Consider the following 19,288-nt stretch of genomic DNA (forward strand, 5'->3'; position numbering starts at 1 on the left):
TCATTTCACCAGAGCATTTTAAAGGGTTGTATTTGTCTATCTGCAACTACTCTTGCACGTTTTTCTTAATTTGTGATCATGTATAATGTGTTTTTTTTGTACACAGATCTCTCTTGAAAAAGAGATCTCAATCTCAGTGAGATTACCTTTTATAAAGAAATGATTTAATTTCATATGTAAACAAAAAGGACAATGATATTGTATTCCTCATGTAATTGTAAAGATGTTGTTTTACTAAATGTGAAAAAATGAAATAAAACATAAAATAGAACAGCATTATCGGACAAATGGTGTAATCGCAGCTAGCTGTAAGAATAATCAGGTAAGACGAGGTTCTGGTTGGGAAAATTACACAAAATAACTTCCTTTTAACAGTAATGATTCATCCATTGTGGCAAACATGATGTTGTTTATTAACACTGTAAACTTCCATCCATCCACCCATTCACTTCCGCTTATCCTGTTCAGGGTGGAAGCCTGGACCCTATCCCAGCTGACATAAGGTGAGAGGCAGGGTACACCCTGTACAGGTCACCAGCCTGTCGCAGGGTGAACATGGAAAGACAGACAACCAACCAGACTCTCATTCACGCCTATGGGCAATTTAGAGTAGCCAGTTAACCTAACCCCAGTAAGTGCATGTCTTTGGACTGTGGGAGGAAACCGGAGTACCCGGAGGAACCCCACGCAGACACGGGGAGAACATGCAAACTCCACACAGAGAGGCCCGGGCCAAGGTGGAATTTAACCCAGGCCTTCCAGATGGTAGTCTAACTGTGAGGCAGCAGTGCTAACCACCGCCGCCATGCTGCCCAACGCTGTTTAAAAAAAATAAAAACACTGTAAACTTTTGGATTTTATTCTCACTGCTAAGAACTTTGTGCTAAAACACAGTAAAACTGGTTAACATCTTTCTAAAGGTCTGCCTGATCGGAAGGTCGGCGGTTCGATTCCTGGCTACTCCAGGCTGCATGCCACTATATCCTTGGGCAAGATACTTAACCCCAAGTTAGATAATAAAAGAACTTAGCTTAGTTAATCATGGAAGTGCTTGTATGAATGGGTGTGAATGGGGTAAATGTAAACGTGTTGTTTAAGCGCTTTGAGTGCTCAAACGGAGTAGAAAAGCGCTATATAAGAACGAGTCCATTTACCATTAGAGCAAGAGAGAGAGGGAGAGTTTATTTGCTCCATTGTTTTAAGTTCATGACTAACGGTGAAATAGACCAATTCACACTGTAACGAGTATTGTTCTCATATCGTGAGTGAGCCGCATTGACAGACATCGTCTTGTCGGATATGTACTTTGTCGAGTGTAAACTCCGGTGAGGTAAACGCGCACTGTGATTTGATTTAATTAATTTCATCACATTAAGTGCACTATGCTGTGATAAGTAAAATTATAAAATTCATACACACTATTGTGTGTTGGCTAAGGAACCTGTTAAAAAAAAACAACAAGAAAAAAACTTTTGATGTGCAGCTATGTCATTTGTCACTGAATAATTCATGATCTTTGCTTTATGATGGAAAAGATAAGAATTATACTGTACAGTTCATGATTTGATAGATTAAGAACACAGCAGAGATATATTGGACTTTTTTTTTTAAAGAGAGCCTATCAACTACTGCTCTATGCAGTTTGTTTGTTTTTCTTGAGTGGACTCTTCAGATGGCGAGCCAGAGCATGGATCAGTGAAACTTAGAGCAGCCCGCAGGCCTACCTGCGTGGAGGGTGTAATGTCAGCGGGTTGTTGTGCTGTTCGTCTGGAAAAAGGACCATCGCAACATTCAGATAAGACAAAATAAATAAATAAAATCATACTACCTGGGTAGATGGACAACTGAACTTGATGGGCATTTGTATGGAGAGCCGTTTCATTCAAAATTAAATAAATAAGTAAATGAATATATAAATAAATACTGCTATTGATAAATTATTAATAAATATTCCATGAAATAAAACAAAATATTTTTAAAAGAAATTATCTTATTTTATTTATTATTATTAATAATTTATCAATAGCAGTATTTATTTATTCCTTTATTTTTTTTATTTTATTTTGAATGAAAGGGCTCTCCATACATTTGACACTGACTTGACTTTTGACCAATTTCTTAATTTATTTATTATTTTGGGCTCATTTTCAAAATTTTTAATGGAAGTCATATATGTTTTTTTTTAAATTAAAGTTTTATTGAATTTTACAACTTTAAAAGAAACATGAAAAGAAAAAAGAAACATAAGATACATAAAAAACAAACAAACAAAAAAAAATACAGTGAGGCTCAGGAACACATTTATAAATTGGATAACTAATTGCACCATAAAACACTTGAGGCCCTGAGAAAATTCACAGTTACAATGTTGTAGACATATAAGAATGAAGGCTATGCCACTGTTCTGTTACAATCTCATTTCTGCCGTTTAATTTTCCAAGCATCTTCTCACATGCTGCATTTTCAATCAGTCTTTCTTTCCACATTTTAAGGGTTGGAGTCCGAGGTTCTTTCCACAGCATTAAAATAAGAAGGCTACAGGTCCAGCATTTAATACTCTGAAAGTTGCTTTATCCAACTGTGGCACCTCACTTCTGTCCCCCAACAGGCGCAGTCTTGGTGATTCAGGTACTTTAAACTTTAGCCAACCCTCCATGAATGATAATACACTGTTCCATATTGAAGAAATTTGCGGACAATCCCATAAGGCATGCAAGAAAGTACACTTTGCTTCTCGACATTTCCAGCGTGTGCCCATTTTATAAAGCCTAGATGGAGTGAGATAGATCTGTTAAGAATTTTATATTGAATTTTATATTGAAACTTGCCTTTGGCTTCACTGATATATAGCCCATTATCAGAAACAATTGTGTCCCAGGTTCCTTCATCAAATATGCGATCAAGATCTCTTGCCCATATTTTTTTTTAGACTTTTACACATATTATTTCTGACCCATGGGCACATAGTGTACCATCTTGATGCCCTGCTAAGTATGGGTGGTAATCCCAAAAAAAACACTCTGTTGGGTTTTTCTCCTGAGGGAACTTCATTCCATCTTTTATGCAATCTCTCATTTGTAAATATCTCCAAAAGTGACTACTTCCTTCCAGCTTAAACTTTTCAATAAAACCCTTCTATGACCTAAATGTGTTCTCTTCAGATAGATCACCAATAATTCTTATATCTTTTTGCAACCATTGTGGCCAATAAATCGCTTGTTTGCTAATTCTGATTTTCAGATTGTGCCACAATTGCAAGTCAGACGGACACGCTTCTCACTTTATGCCATAGCAGTGAGTCCTCTGATGAGAGTGTTCACTCTGGACACAGCACTACACCTCTCATACGTAACTCTAGGTTCAGGAAAACTGACCTGTCAAAGACCATCCTCTCACCACTCAGCACTAAAACAGATAAGAAAATAGCTCAACCTGCAGTACAGAAAACGATGAAAAATTTTAAAACTCTGAAACTGAGAGATGATGAGCTAAATCCATCTGATGTGCAGCGCATTGTGGTTGAGTATGTGATCAAAAATGACTCTTCTACCACTCAGAACTCATCCAGATGGTTACACCCTTTCTTTGGTAAGGTGCCAAAGCCTCTTGGAGAAATTGATTTTGAAACATGGTGTCTCCATGTAGATTTAATGTTCCAAGATGGAGCCTCGCTGGATGTCCAGCGCAGGAAAATATTAGAGAGTCTGCGTCCTCCAGCTTCTGATGTTGTTAGACAGTTAGGTTCCTCTACTCATCCTGGAGAATATGTAAAGCTGCTGGACTCTGCTTATGGTCTAGTAGAGGACGAAGATTAAATCTTTGCCAGGTTCTTGAACACTTACCAAAACTCTGGTGAAAAGGCCTCAGAGTATTTGCAAAGGTTGCAGGTGTTGCTGAACACCGCTGTGAAGAAAAATGGAGTAAGTCAGTCAGCAGCAAATCATCACTTGCTGGAACAGTTCAAATGTGGCTGTTGGGATCGTGAGCTCATCATGCAGTTGGAACTGAAACCTGAGAAACATGCTTTTTTTGCAGAACTACTGTTACAGCTGCAGACAGAAGTGGATAGAAGGGCAACTTGAAGTGGAGGGTGCAGGAGGTCAAAAAGTGCCTTACCTGGGCTATGTTGACTTCACTGATTCTCCGCTTTCCAAGGAATGGAAAGAGCAGATCACACAAAAACTGAACTCTGTTCCACGAGTATTCACAAGAGGCGATCTTGACTATGGTTATACCACAGCAGTCAAACATAAGATTCGCCTCTCTGATCCAGCCCCTTTGAAGCAGAGGGCAAGGCCCATTCACCCGTCCGATTATGAAGCTGTGAGGCTTCATCTAAAAGAACTCTTGGATGCTGGCAACATAAGGGACAGAAAGCACTTTTGCCTCACCAATAGTTGTTGTAAAGAGGAAGAACGGTGCCATCCGTTTGTGTTGACTACAGAAAGTTGAACAACCAGACTATAAAGGATGCGTATGCCTTACCGAACATAGAGGAAACCTTTGCTGCTCTCACAGGGTCCAAATGGTTTTCTGTGATGGATCTGAAATCAGGCTACTATCAGGGAGAGGTAGATGAAGAGGACAAACACAAGATGGCTTTTGTCACACCCATGGGCTTCTGGGAATTTAACAGGATGCCTCAAGGAGTCACAAATGCCCCTTCAACTTTACAAAGAATCATGGAAAAATACATGGGCTCCCTCAATCTCAAGGTTGTGCTCCTTGATGACCTCATTGTGTTTGCTGGCACTCTTTAGAAACATGAATGGTGCCTCATGTCTTCAACAGGTTAAAAGAGTTTGGGCTAAAGTTGTCACCTGAGAAATGTCATTTTTTTTCAGGAAGTCAGTCAAATATCTGGGTTACATTGTCTCAGAGAATGGAGTTGAAACTGACCCTGGAAAAAATTACCTCTCTGACAGCCTGGCCTTGTCCAACTAACATCAGTGAACTGAAATCCTTTTTAGGATTTACCGGGTATTATAGGAGGTTTGTCAAGGATTGCAAAACCCCTTGATGCTTTAACTGCTGGTTACCTTCCACCCCAGAAAAATCCAAAGGTCCAAAGCTATGTTCAAACTCTGACCTCAAGCAACCTTTCAATGAGCGATGGACCTCAGATTGTGAGAAAGCTTTCAAAACATTAATTGAGAAGTTGACAAGGGCCCCAGTGCTTGGTTTCACTAATTCCAGGAAGCCATATGTCTTGCAGCTATGACGGACAACAATCTTCTGTCCTATGTTCCGACATTAGCCAAGCTCGATGCTGCAGGGCACAGGTGGCTTGCGGCCTTGTTGAACTTTAACTTTAGCATACAGTACAGAGCTGGCAAAAGAAATGTCAATGGCGACAGATTATCCAGACAGCCACATGATTCAGCTGAAACTGATCACACTACTCAAGTTGAGAATGACAGAGTGAGACAGTTCTTTTCAAGGTTTGTGGATGAAGGGGATGAACACAGTTTCCCCAAAGATGCTGTCAAAGCTATCTGTGAGAGACATGAGCTATATAATGCTCTAGATGACATAGAGGGCAGTCACCCACCTGTCATAGTAGAGTGCCTTGCTATTGGTGTGGGCACTATCCCAGTGGAGTTCTCTCAGGCTGATCTGCTACCTGGATCTAGCACCCTATCTCAGATGTCGCAACAGGATTGGGCAGCAGAGCAAAGAAATGATTCTCAGATCAGCCGAGTCATTGACCTTGTTGGTGCAGGGAAACATCTCACTTACCATGTTCGCCAACAGGAAGATCAGGAAGTTCAACTCATGCTTCAAGTGTTTGACCAACTTGTGTTAGATAATGGCGTCCTGTACCTAAAGCGTATGAACCAGGGTGAGCCTTTCTATCAGAGTTTCTTTCAAAGTTCAGGGAGATAGCACTCCAAAATCTCCATGACTCCATTGGCCACATGGGATTGGACAGGACATTGGATCTTGTTCAGACACGGTTCTATTGGCCAAGAATGTTTCTGGATGTGGAGAGAAAAGTCAGAACCTGTGAAAGATGTATTTGCCACAAGGCCAAGGCTGAGAAATCAGCACGCCTTGTGAACATTAGAACAAGTTGACCACTTGAATTAGTGTGTATGGACTACTTGTCTTTGGAACCTGATGAGCGTGGGACTAAGAACATCATGGTCATAACTGACCACTTCACCACGTATGCTGTTGCTGTTCCCACTGCTGATCAGAGAGCCAAGACAGTAGCCAAGATTTTGTGGAACAGTTTCTTTGTTCACTATCGTCTACCTGAACATCTTCACAGCAACCAAGGTCATGATTTTGAGTCTGTCCTTATCAGAGACTTTTGTCAGCTGTTGGGCATAAGGAAGACAAGAACAACTCCTTATCCTCACGGAAATCCCATTGAGAGGTTCAATAGGACACTCTTAGAGATGCTAGGAACTCTCCAAGAAGAGGTCAGAGCAAATTGGCATTATCATTTACAGCCTCTGATACATGCATACAATGTAACAATGTGTGCAATGTGTAAAATAACACCACTGGTTTCTCTCCCTGTCAGTTGATGTTTGGGAGACAGCCAAACCTTCCCATCGACGTGGCATTTGGACTACATCCAGAAGGATGTAAGAACGGTACTCACACAGATTATGTGAGAACGCTGAAGGAAAATCTGCAAGAAAACTATAAGCTTGCCAGTGAACACAGTGAAAAGACTGCGCAACGTAACAAGCAGAGATATGATCTCAAAGTCAGGGAGTCTACCTTGAAGAAGGAGACCATGTCCTTGTCAGAAATGTTTCCTTCTGAGGTAAACATAAGATAGCAGACAGATTGAGCAGTACAGTGTACAAAGTTGTCAAGCATATTGATGATTCCCCAGTCTATGTTGTTGCTCCAGTGAACTCTGATGGTCCAGAGAGGACACTTGATAGAGACTTGTTACTACCTTGCGGGTTTCTAGCTTCCTCTATTCAAGATAAGTTGAAGCAAGTGAAAGAAAAGAGGGGGAAAGCTCAGACTCCCCAGGCAAGTGAAATGCCTCTTGAGGTTGCTGAACTAGAGCAGCCATGGGAAAGCAAAGAGGAGGTAGATTATTATTACCCACAAACTGGTAGAGAGGATACTATGTATACTGTGTATATGTATATCAATGTTGTCTATCAAAAACATGATTAAAAAATGGACAGAAACATGTTTGCCATACAAACTCTACATTTTTAGGCAAAAGCCCATAGGATCCTGTTTATTCTGGACCAATTCATGAGCATCAGCAAGTGAAAAAGGTACACGTCTCAGTTTGAGCCATGAGTGAGAGAACTGCTGCACTTAATGGAGTTGGATTCTAAACGGTTGAGTTTTAATTGCACTGCATTCTCCAAAAATAAGCACATTAGAGTCAGTGTGAGTTCAAAGTAACCAGAAACAAGGAGAATTTAAGGTCCAGCTTTGTTTGATTTGGAAAAATCCATCACTCTGGGCCTCCCCAATCATGTGATATTTGAACTAAGGCAAATGTGGGGTAACAACTGTAATCATTATACATATCAGCTTTGTCAGTCTGAGCCACGGTGTCATTACACCAGCCTCCACTCTCCTTTCTTCATTCCTCTTTGACAAACTGCAGCTCCCAGCCTGATAAAAGCAGCAAAGTCATACCTCTCTTTCTTCAGGCCAAAAGCTTTCAACCTTCACTATCACACTCTTAACATGCCCAAACAAATCTCATTCCAAACAAGCAAAGGTATGAAAACCCTTGGTTTATGAAAAACATTTGGCTTAAACAGAGCAGAGGCACACACAGAGTGTCAGTGAGAAGTTAGGAATGAGACTGATAAGAATGAAATTTGGGATTGATGAGCCATGAACAGGTTCAATTCAATTCAATTCAATTCAATTTTATTTATATAGCGCCAAATCACAACAAACTGTCGCCTCAAGGCGCTTTGTATTGTGGGTAAAGACCCTACAATAATACAAATGTGTGTGTACCATATGTGTACCATTAAGAATGGAACATTTTTCACATGTAAGTAATCAGACATGACAGCACATGGCCTAACAGCCTGATAATGTGGGAAACACGATTCTTTTGCTGTGGTTACATAAATTATTATTTCACAGGGACAGAATTCTCTGTGTTCAGAAAATCTGAATATGATCAATTATTTTTTTCAACAACACAGACAGCAAATTAGGGCTGATAATTATTTAATTATTAATTAAATATTCAATTTATTAGGGTGGCAGCTGCAGACCCTCTGTGTGGAGTGCTCTGTATTAAAGAGTCCAAAGACAGGCATGTCAGGTTCTGTGTGGCAATTATGATAACAGTGAACAAGGATCACATGACTGAGAGTGACAGTTCTGGAAACTGACACACTTTTTATTGGCATGTACTACATTTCAAGGCATTTTAAAATTTATTTATTTCATACTATGCTGATTGTTTAATTTACACACCTCTGAATATTATCTTTTTAGTGGTTACAGTTCATACTCTTGATGGTTGCACATTTTGATGAATTGATTAGATGAACCCTGCCTGGTGTATGACAAGAGCAATAAAAACATTTCCTTTCCTTCATTTGTGTTGAAGGCAGTGTTACAGAGGACTGGCAGAGATTCTGGGGGTACAAGACCTGCCTCTGCTACATCACATCCACTTAGGCTGGATAAACCGGGAGTCAAGTAGCTCATTTGAATAAAAAACAGGTTGTGACCCAAACAAGCAATGGGTCACATTTGCTGCTAGGTCATGTCATGATATTTACGCAGCGAGTGGTAGATTAATTGATTCTGACCAAAGCCAAGTGGCTATTTTTTGTCTATCTATGTAATAAGTACAGAAGGACTGATCTGAGAGTGTATCTAAATGAATCCCCAAATGACCCAAAATATGGAGCACACCCTGGATCATTAACCCTGTGCCTTGTGGTTCCTTAGACTTGGCTTACACTGATGATGTCTACTGGGGAAAACAGTGAAACAGAGTAGACAGCTTTCTGAGTTTTTAGCTACTCTGCAGTCAAGCTCCAGTCAAGCAGGGCACTATAAATATCCACTGGTTTTATGCTATAAGACACTGTTGTCAGGCCCACATCACAAATGGAAGTTTGTCTTTCACATTGTAACCTTCTAAAAATAATGACCTAAGTCATTTTTCCCCAAGTTTCTTAGAAAAGACAAAAAACTGAACCAAACATTGAAAATATGATGCTTTAGGCAAAAATAAAACTTTTGTTAAACTTAGGCCAGGGTGACAACATGTGACTTTAAAGGACCTTGTGTAATCCAGTAGTATTATAGCAGTGAAATACTATTTAACACTATTATGTATGTATTGATCAGAACATATGCCAGTATTTGCAGTAGTGATTACTGTATAATCCATGTTTATCATAAAGCATTTGAGTGCTCTCACTCCTAAGTAATGAGTGAGAGCACTCAGCTATGCCAAGTAGTAACCTAATAGCCAGGTAACAAGGCAAACACATTTCTGGTGTACCGCTGTTGTGGTCAGATACATTTTCATTTACCATGGACAACATTTTCAGTGTTCAGGAAAATCACTGAAATTTAATATAGTTGGAAGGACCACAACCCCAAACATGTTTAAACATTTTATATTAATGGGGTAAAAAAAAAAAAAAAAGACTCCCAGGCCTTAAAGATCCCTGGGATACCTGTGACACAGAGGAACTTGAAAACACAACAACAACTTATCTAAGGCAGGTAGGTGTTTATAGCTGTACAACAGGGCAGAGAATGTTTGAGGTGTGGTCCTGATCCTGAACTTCAGATAAAACTATCTCCAAATAATATTATCAATAACAGCAGTTATAGTTTGGTAATTATTAATGAACTATTTTATTTTATTGTGTTGTGAGACTTCAGGCTTTATGTAACAATTTTATACCCTTTTTCCTTTCTGAAGGAGTTCTACTCCCTGGTATAACTCACAAACAAGCAGTTTAAAGCCGATAACCCATAAGCTGGAGAGGAACTGGCATCTCACTTACTCATAAAAAGAGTTTAGATTTCTTTAAAGCTAGGACATCTTAGTATTCAACACTGATTGAAGAAAATAAGCACAACTCAGGTTTCTTTTCAGCACTGTAGCCAGGCTGACAAAGAGTCACAGCTCTATTGAGCTGAGTATTCCTGTAACATTAACTAGTAGTGACTTCATGAATTTCTTCACAAGTAAAATTTTAACCATTAGAGAAATTTTTTCACAACCATCTCACAGACATCTCTTTATGTTCAGCTACTTTCAGTACCACAGAGGGCCACGGTGGGGGTGGTGAGAGAGGGAGAATTCCTTCCACAGAAGAATCCTCTGTAATGCTAATGATAGTCTGGGTTCTCTTACTTGTCTGCAAAGGTAGCTTTTGCCCTTAAAATTACTGTTGCGATTTACCAGCGATACCCAATATTAATTTATTTTATCCAAAGGTGCAGACACTCAGAGTGCGCGATTTTAATCTACCGAAAAAGACAAAGTGGTTTGTGGCAGGCAGTTTACTACATTTTAAAATTATGCAGTCTATAAATTATTTGTGAAACTGGTGATAGAACATCATGTGTTATTTATTCATCGGGTTAGGGTTATTCAGACAGAACATTAATGCCCTGTTCACTCTCTCCTACCTGTTGGCATATGCAGGTTTTGTACCTATAAATAAATAAATACATAAATAAATACTGCACTGTTCGGCTGGACACTGTTGCGGACCTTGTGGCTGCTGTTGCATTTGGTCGCTTTCACAGCGGCATGTGATCGCTGCCGCTGTGACTGTTAATTTGGAAAGCAGATTATAGGTCAACAAGTTATTTACAGCCGTTTAAATACAGGCAATCATTTTCGGGCAAATACCAGAAATAGCTTTTTGGCAGACAATCACTTTTTGACACAACACCGGCACGTCACAGGTACGGGATTATTCCCGTTGTTGTAAGAGCCAAATCTTTGGGTCCCTCCCCTAAAGTAGCTTTTCACTGAGTCTTCACCCTAAATGTTTAGAACAGAGCTCTACATATTTCTTCCATATTTTTTTTAGACCAGACTACACACTCACATACACCGCTGCTCTCTGTCTTATAAATGTGCCGTTCACTGACAGAATTCAGCAATAATCAATTCATGCTTACATTTTGAATTTACTTTTTTTACAAACATTAGCAGTGCAGTTAAATAATTGTTTCACGCTGTCACGTTCATTAGTCAGCTTGTTCTGTGTGTACATCCTCTACTTTACTGGCAGCAAGCAAATATTTATATCAGTGTTTTACAGAAAGGCTCAACATTATGATTCTATGAGAGTACTGACAGGGACGAAAAAGGAGAGAGCATATTTCTCCCATATTGGCTTCTCTTTATTGGCTCCCTATTAAATCTAGAATTGAATTTAAAGTCCCTTTTCTCACATACAAGGTCTTGAATAATCAGGCCCCATCCTATCTTAAAGATCTCATAGTCCCATCTCACCCCAATAGAGCATGTCGCTTTCAGACTGCTGGCTTACTTGTGGTTCCTAGAGCTTTCAAAAGTAGAATGGGAGGCAGCGCCTTCAGCTTTCAGATGCCTCTGCTGTGGAACCAGCTCCCAGTTTGGATTTGGGAGACAGACACCCACTCTGTTTTTGAGAATCTGAGAATAGGCTTAAAGGTTTCCTTTGTGATAAAGCTTATAGTTAGGGCTGGATCAGGTGACCCTGAACATCCCTTAGTTGCACTACAATAGACCATGCTGCAGGGGGCTTCCTATGATGCCTTCCTTCTTCCCTCACCTCTTTTCACTCTGTGTGTTTATACACCACTTTATTTAGTATTAATATCTGGCTCTATTCCACAGCATGCTTTTTGTCCAGTCTCCCTCCCCTCACACCCAAATGGTTAAAGTAGATGACTGCCCCTGCCTGAGCCTGGTTCTGCTGGGGTGTCATCTGGTTGTTGGGGTTTTCTCTGTATTACTATAGGGTCTTTACTTTACAATATAATGCACCTTGAGGTGACTGTTGTTGTGATTTGGCCTCTCTCCTGTCATTTTTTCTGTTTTCTCCCTTTTTAAATTTTTTTTTCCACTCTTTCTCTTTGTCCCTCTTCTTCTTACCTCTTCCTTCCCACCTGTCAGGCCTGGCATGAATAAATAAAATAAAAATAAAAATGCAAACATTAACAAGAAAAGCCTCTAGAAAACTTATAGAGCTGTTTTTGTAAAAGTAAATACGTTTGGTACACGAGTGCATTCAGATCAGATGTGACAGGCTGAAAAGAAAAAACAAGATTGGTAATCAGATTGTAATTGGTGTCTATTAGATAGATATAATTCAAACCACTGCAGCACAGTACCTTAAATACCTACAGCATACTCTAAGTACTGTAATAAAATATTATGATCAGCAGAATTAAACACTGCACTGAGGTCTAGCATGGCAAGCACAGAGATAAGATCATTTGTAACCTTCACTAATGCTGTTTGTGTACTGTGATGAATTCTGAAACCTGACTGAAATGCTTCAAATAAACCATTCCGTCTGGAGATGATTAGTTAACTGTTTTACTACTACACTTTCAAGAGGAAAGTTCAGGAAGGGTAGCATGACCCCAAAACCTGTCATGCTGAATGATGCTACAGGCAGCATAATATTCTGCATGGCTTCTCCAGACCCTTTCATGTCTGTCACCATGGTTGCTGAAGGTGAACCTGCTCTCATCTGTGAAAAGCACAGGAGGCCAGTGGCAGACTTGCAATTCTGGTATTTTATGGCAAATGCCAATCAGGCTCCACAGTGCTGGGAAATGAGCACAGGGCCCACTAGAGGACATTGGGCCTTCAGGCCTCCCTCATGAAGTCTGTTTCTGATTGGTCTGAAGCATTCATACCAGTGGCCTCCTGGAGGTCATTTTGTAGGGCTCTGACAGTACTTATCCTGTTCCTCCTTGCACAAAGGAGCAGATACCACTCCTACTGATGGGTTAAGGACCTTCTACGGCCCTGTCCAGCTCTCCTAGAGCAACTGCCTGTCTCTTGGAATCTTTCCCCATGCTCTTGAGACTGTGCTGGGAAATACAGCAAACCTTCTGGCAATTGCACATTATGCAAAACTAGTGAAAAAACAATCAGAAAAGGTAAGGAGGCAAAAACATCAGTGCCTTCACATGTAAAACCATTCCTTTTTCAGGGGTTGTTTCATTGTTGCCCCTCTAGTGCACCTGTGGTTAATTTGATTAGCATCAAAGCAACTGAAATTGATTAACAACCCCCTCTGCTACTTAACTGACCAGATCAATATCCCAGAAGTTTAACTGACTTGATGCTATACTCTGATTTATGACAGACCACTGTTTGAAAAGCCCAGGACTGATGTAAAAAACCAGCTTCTTTCTCATGTCTTGTAAACATTTATGCAAATATGTAATTGTAATTTGCTAAATGCAATTTACTCTCCATTCATGAAATCTCAAACAATTTAAAGCAATAGTGCAGAAAATTCATTCTGCACCAGAAGATATTTAAGCTTTGTGTAGGTTTAATCACAGCACTGATGCAGTGTTAAAATAAACACAGCAGGAGTTGCTGATAAGCCCAAAGCCAGAGGAATTTCAATAGTTTCACCCAGCAGGAGAGGAGTCGAAATAAGGTCAGGGTGAGAAAACAGATGAGGAAAAGTGAAAAGGAAATGTGAGAGGAGAAAAGAAAGGAAAGATTTTGGCAGAGAAAACCTTTGGTTTTCATGCTACAGAAGACAGTAGAACTAAACTATTATTTGAGGTCAACTTTGTGCAATGTTTATTGCTATGCAATGCCCTCCTAGTAAAACAAGGGAAGAAACATCTCTCATCTTTCATTACAAATAAAGCTCTTTTTTTTTCCATCATGTGTCTCAGCACCTCTTCATGTACAGAGTATTTACAGTAATATAACACAAGCAACAATAAGAGAACTGAACACAGTGTTTCTGGGCAAAGTAACCCAATAAAAGCTGTGTATTACAGCTGGAAGCCCATTTTAACAGAACCTTGTGCACAGAAAAACAAACCTAAATCATAAACACAATGTTTGTAATAAATACAACTTTACTTAATAGGTTTTCACATTTCCCAGTACACAAACTGGTAGTTACACAGCCAACCAGTGGCTTTACTGGAAACCAGTATAACCAACTGCTACGTGACATGTATTAACCATAAGTGGAAATTTTCTTGAAATAGAAGGTAAGGCTAGTTTGACTAGATATTTGCAGGTTTTTGCCCTCAGGTCAGAAAGATCCTGCTAAATAAACTCTATACTTAGTGCAGATCGTCTCCTTAGTTGGGTTTCACTTTTATTTGGCCCCTGGGCAAAACTGACTTGTAGGGGCCCCCCCCATTGTGTCTGGTATGCCTACACTGGAATACTGCCTGGCTACAGTTTGCTCCATTTTTATAAATCAGTTTTGCACTGTGCATCATAGAGGCACAAAACTGAAATAATGAAAGTAGGGGTGTAAGAATACACAAAACTCATTTCAAGAATTTTTTTTTTTAGTGCTGCCAATTAGATTAGTCCCAGTGGCCATTTGCAGTATATATATTATATATATATATAAAAAACATGACCACAAAACCAAGAACAGTGAGTTTTGTATAGCTTTACAGCCCTAAATAAAAGGTCTTTATACTACTTTTCTACAATAGAATCCACTTCAAGACAAGATCGTAGTATATGAAAACAAATCCAAACCCAAAGCAATTGACCCACAGGGAATCAGTGGCCTTTTGGGTCCTGGAGAGGAACCCAGTTTTTCAGTCCTGTGGTCAAAAAAACAAAACAAAACAAACAAAAAAAAACCTTTGGAATATTCACTTTTTCCGTTTTATGCTACATAACTCATATGTTTAGTGTTTTCAAAACAGTGCTAGCTTATACATCTGTATTTTTTTCAAATAAATGTCTTTCACTACATCTTCAACAAAATAGTTTCTTTACAGTCAGTTAAATTGTCTTATACACAGGAAAAAAAATAGGTAGATTACACACTAGCAGCTTTAACATTGCACTCAGTCCCTGACCCCTTAGGGTGAGGAGTGAGCCTCTACAGTCTTCTTCATGTTAACATCTTTTTCTCTTCATCCACTGGAACGCAATCGTTCTTCTTAACATGGGTCGAACAGTATTATTTACATACACATTTTAAAATGGACTTCACATTGTATCAAGTATATGAATGAATCCCTGGTCTGGAATGTTGAACAAGGAAAGAGAGGATTTTAAGGGAAAGGTTGGAACCACTGGTTTGAATCACCATGAAGACATGCAGTGGAATGTATGTTTTCCATTAAATTCCAACCAGTTATATGCTGTGAGCCGTCAGTTTTAACCCTGTGCTTACTGACAGCTCAACAATTGACAGAACAGTCAAGTGAGAGCAGCACTTGTTCCAGACAGCGTTTGAGTGCTTCCAGATTACAAATGGTCTATATTCTGTCTGAGTACAATTGTACTTTGGTCTCAAACGTACCTGAATACAGTACAGTGCGTAAAGTATGTTGTTTTTATAGGACCTAAATGAAATTAAAATGATTATAAGGAAATATTTTACATTTTCTTGCTAAAAGGTGCGAAAAACGAAACAATGTTAAAGATAAACAACCAAACAAAAACGCTACAGTTTAAATGGAAACACTGTAGCTTCCAGTTAGTCTGTTTTCTTTGTTATTCTGTAGGCTTCACAGGTGTTTGTAGGTAGTCAGTTCCCAATCTTTTGCAAAGCGAAGCTGATCGCATCTAACCTAACTACTTTCTATTCTACCTACACATGTAGTGTTCAAATGTAAAACTGTACCAATATTCCTGTTTAACTCGAAGCAAGAAACTGAGCAATGTCAAACTACTAATATTAAACTTCCTTTTTTTGTGGGGTTAGGGTTTTCGCTTTTTTTGCTACATAACACTAAACTTGTGCAGACTTTGGTTGGGAAAAACACAAGCACACTTGGTTTGAAATATTTGGTCTTCATCTCACTGCTTTGATGATCAGTGGAAACTAGGGCTGCAACGATTCCTCGAGTAACTTGAATAATTCGATTTTGAAAAATCCTCGAAGCAAATTTGTTGCTTCGATGCTTCGTTTAAACTCAGCGATCAGGTGTCTCCCTGTAAGTGGAGCATTTCACCTGCATTAGCGCCATTAAAGTTCTCTGTCATTGTCTTCTTCTTCTTGTGGGTTTCATGGCGGTTGGCAAACCAGCTTAGAGCTGCAGTACCGCCACCTACTTGACTTGAGTGTGGATCAGGAGTTAGAAAAAAAAAAAATCCAAAGAATCGAAAAAGTTCTCCGTCGCTGCCACGGATTCCCTTTAACATTGAGTGGATCATTGCTGACATGTTTTTCCACGCCCACACCGCTCTCTGCCTTGTTTGTGCATTGTGCTCAATGTGCGGAGAATTTCAGCTGTTATTTTTTTTCCTTTACTTCAGCTGTTAGCTCCCAGAACAGATCGCTATAACCACAGTGTGCTAGCGAGGATTAGCACTAGCAATCGTTCTGTTCTGGAACCCCCCCCCCCAATATTTTTTATACTTTAATACCTGATTAGTAATTAAAAATAGACCTGCACTATCAATGTATTTAGAAGAATGTTTGCATTACAACAGCTGTTTTACGTGCAGTCTGCGCAAGTGCAAAGGGGCAGAGCCTCTATAGTGACGGTGAGCTCAGGTGGAGTGAAATTAAATGTTTTTCTAGCATCCAAAACAGAAGCTTTTTTTTCCTGTAACCACCATTAAACCTTTACTGGGACACAGCTGGAGGTCCTTCATCAACCTGATCAGCAAGTGAAGAAAAGAGAACTTTGTGGTGCCGTTTACACGAGACTGTTTTCATTTTGAAACGGTGTCGTTTTGATGCGTTTCGCCTTCTGTTTACACGACAACAGAGTGAAAACGATGTGTTTCGGAAACGGGGTCCAGAGTGGAGCGTTTCAGAAACGCACCGGCTTGCGTTCTCGTGTAAACACTTGAAACCGGGGTGATTTGAAAACGCTCGACTCGCACATGTGCACTATGGTTGCGACGGCCACAGTTTTTCGCGCACGCGCAAATTGATAAACAGTACTCGCGGATTCACGAGTGCTTCTTATGCTTTTCTTGTGTTTTTACCGTTTTGTAATTCAGCGTTGTGTGCAGCAGCGATCCAACCTCATCGTCACAAAACCTCTTACATTGGCCGTTTTGTAAGTAATGAACAATTTGCCGCACTACCTACTGTGTCACTCCACGCATGCGTGTCTTGCATAAACAAACTTTGCAAAGAGAAAACCAACGCCAACTTGTGGCCTGGCATGGGAACTACATCATTTTCATCGTTTCACATGTCCTCGTGTAAACGCGGATCGTTTCTGAAACGCATCAAAACGACACCGTTTCCAGTGAAAACGGCTTCGTGTAAACGGCACCTGTAGCTTCTTCATGCACCACTGTTTGTTTCACACAGCGAAAAACTGCAGGACGGAAGTTAAAATATGCAGATAAACTGTGAACTGTTAAAGTATTTCTTACCCGATTACTCGAGTAATCAATGGAATAATCGATGGAATACTTGCAGCCCTAGTGGAAACCTAAGTAATTTATAACAAAGAGACTGGACATATCAGTGAACACAAAGCTTTAAGGCAAGCAGTTGATATCCACTTCTTTCAGCCTCTTGCGTATGGACACCCTAAAGTTTTGACAAGAAGTGGCAGCTGTACCAAAACTCTATTCACAGTGAGGGATATTTACTGGAAGTGGAAGACAATAAAAATATTTGTGCAATATATCCTCTAACTTCTCAAAAGTAAAAGCAAGCAAAAAATAAATCAGACTCAAATAAATATGTCAAAAATGTCAAATACTTATAAATTAATATAATTTAAAAATAAATATTTTAATTGGAAATTAAATAAATTAAACACTGCATTCAAGAGGTAGGCCAAGCCGACACCCACCTTCACAACTCCAGCGACATTACATTCAAGGACCATACCAGTGTTTTAGCACCTTAATTACAATCTGTGAGTAATTTTTATTACCAATTAGCAAATTTGATGCTGCAGCTTCTTAGATTTTTTCAGGAAGCCACTGGTTGTTATAAAAATAAATACACAAGCACGTTTCACTATTCTGATGACTGATTTACCTGACAACTGCTTAAAAACCAATGGCTCCCTGAAATAAAGAAAAATCCAGCAACCCCCCCCCCCCCCCCCCCCCCCCCAAAAAAAAAGGTCAGCTATAATGCAAAATGTCTATTTGGTTTAAACAGGTTACAACATACAGCATCATCACTGTGGTAGTTTGTCACCTCATACTGTAGAACCTGTTCAGTACCTTGAATGAGGTCCTTTTGCTGGTAATTTGACACAGAAAAATAGCTTTGTTCACCTGTGACTTCTTAAATCCAGTCTTATTTTCAAAAAACAAGTCAAGCAGGCCATCTATAACAAGAAACAAATGATTACTAATCATTAAATAAACCGTTACTGTTAACTTTAGTACTTTTGGAAATTTCAATCTTTGTAAAAATCAAACTTCCATACAAACTAAATAAAACCACAGCACAAACTTCATAAGTGTTAAACTGTAGGGATGGAGCACTGATTTGTTTTCTAACAATGATTTGCTAGTAGTGACTTGAAAGGTCATAGTTTTAGTTCCATGTGTAGCGATTTTGAGGTATGGGCTTCCGGAATACAAGTGATGCTTATTTCTGTTACTTTGTTTTCATAACTGCTGGGAGCCAAACTTGTGAACGAAAATAAAATTTAATTTATCACCTAGCCCTGATTCCATATACCCCATTATACTCATGTGGAGGCAAAAAAAATCTCAAAAACCTTGAGTGGGAAAACCCACAATTATATGCAAAATGGATGCAACTTGGGGGGGGGGGGGGGGGGGGGGGGGGGGGGGGGGGGGGGGGGGGGGTGAATCACACACAGAGCCCTGCCTTTTTAACCATACTCACTAGTGTTCCTTGTTCCCTCTTTGTATTCCGTTCTTGGTCTTTTATCAGTGATGGGAGGGAAGCATGCAGGAAAAGCCAAAGGAGGAAGTCTGTTGGTCTCACAGACTCTGTTGGTCTCCTCAGCTTCTTGCAGAAAGGAAAGGTCAGGTGACAACAAGCATACAGGAAACAGAATTAATGCCAGTGTGTCGTCTTACGTGAGTGAGTGAGTGCACAGGTAGTTTAGTCATCCCAGAGGGACTTAAGTTAGATGGTGCTTTCAGTATGTGCATGACTGATTGTGTGAACATGTGGGTGGGGGTGACTGGGCCGGTGGGGGCCCATGC

General features: G+C 39.7%; 1 protein-coding gene across 1 annotated transcript in view; it reads right to left on the bottom strand.

Moving 5' to 3' along the window:
- Nucleotides 1-18,923: 18,923 nt before the first annotated feature.
- LOC115789843 (metal transporter CNNM4) overlaps nt 18,924-19,288 on the bottom strand; it is a 33,410-nt gene continuing 33,045 nt past the window's right edge. The window contains 1 exon segment of the mRNA XM_030743393.1: nt 18,924-19,286. Coding sequence (XP_030599253.1) covers nt 19,222-19,286 — 65 coding nt within the window. The 3' untranslated portion in view covers nt 18,924-19,221.

The sequence above is a fragment of the Archocentrus centrarchus genome, chromosome 12 (genome assembly GCF_007364275.1).
Source record: "Archocentrus centrarchus isolate MPI-CPG fArcCen1 chromosome 12, fArcCen1, whole genome shotgun sequence".
NCBI lineage: Eukaryota > Metazoa > Chordata > Actinopteri > Cichliformes > Cichlidae > Archocentrus > Archocentrus centrarchus.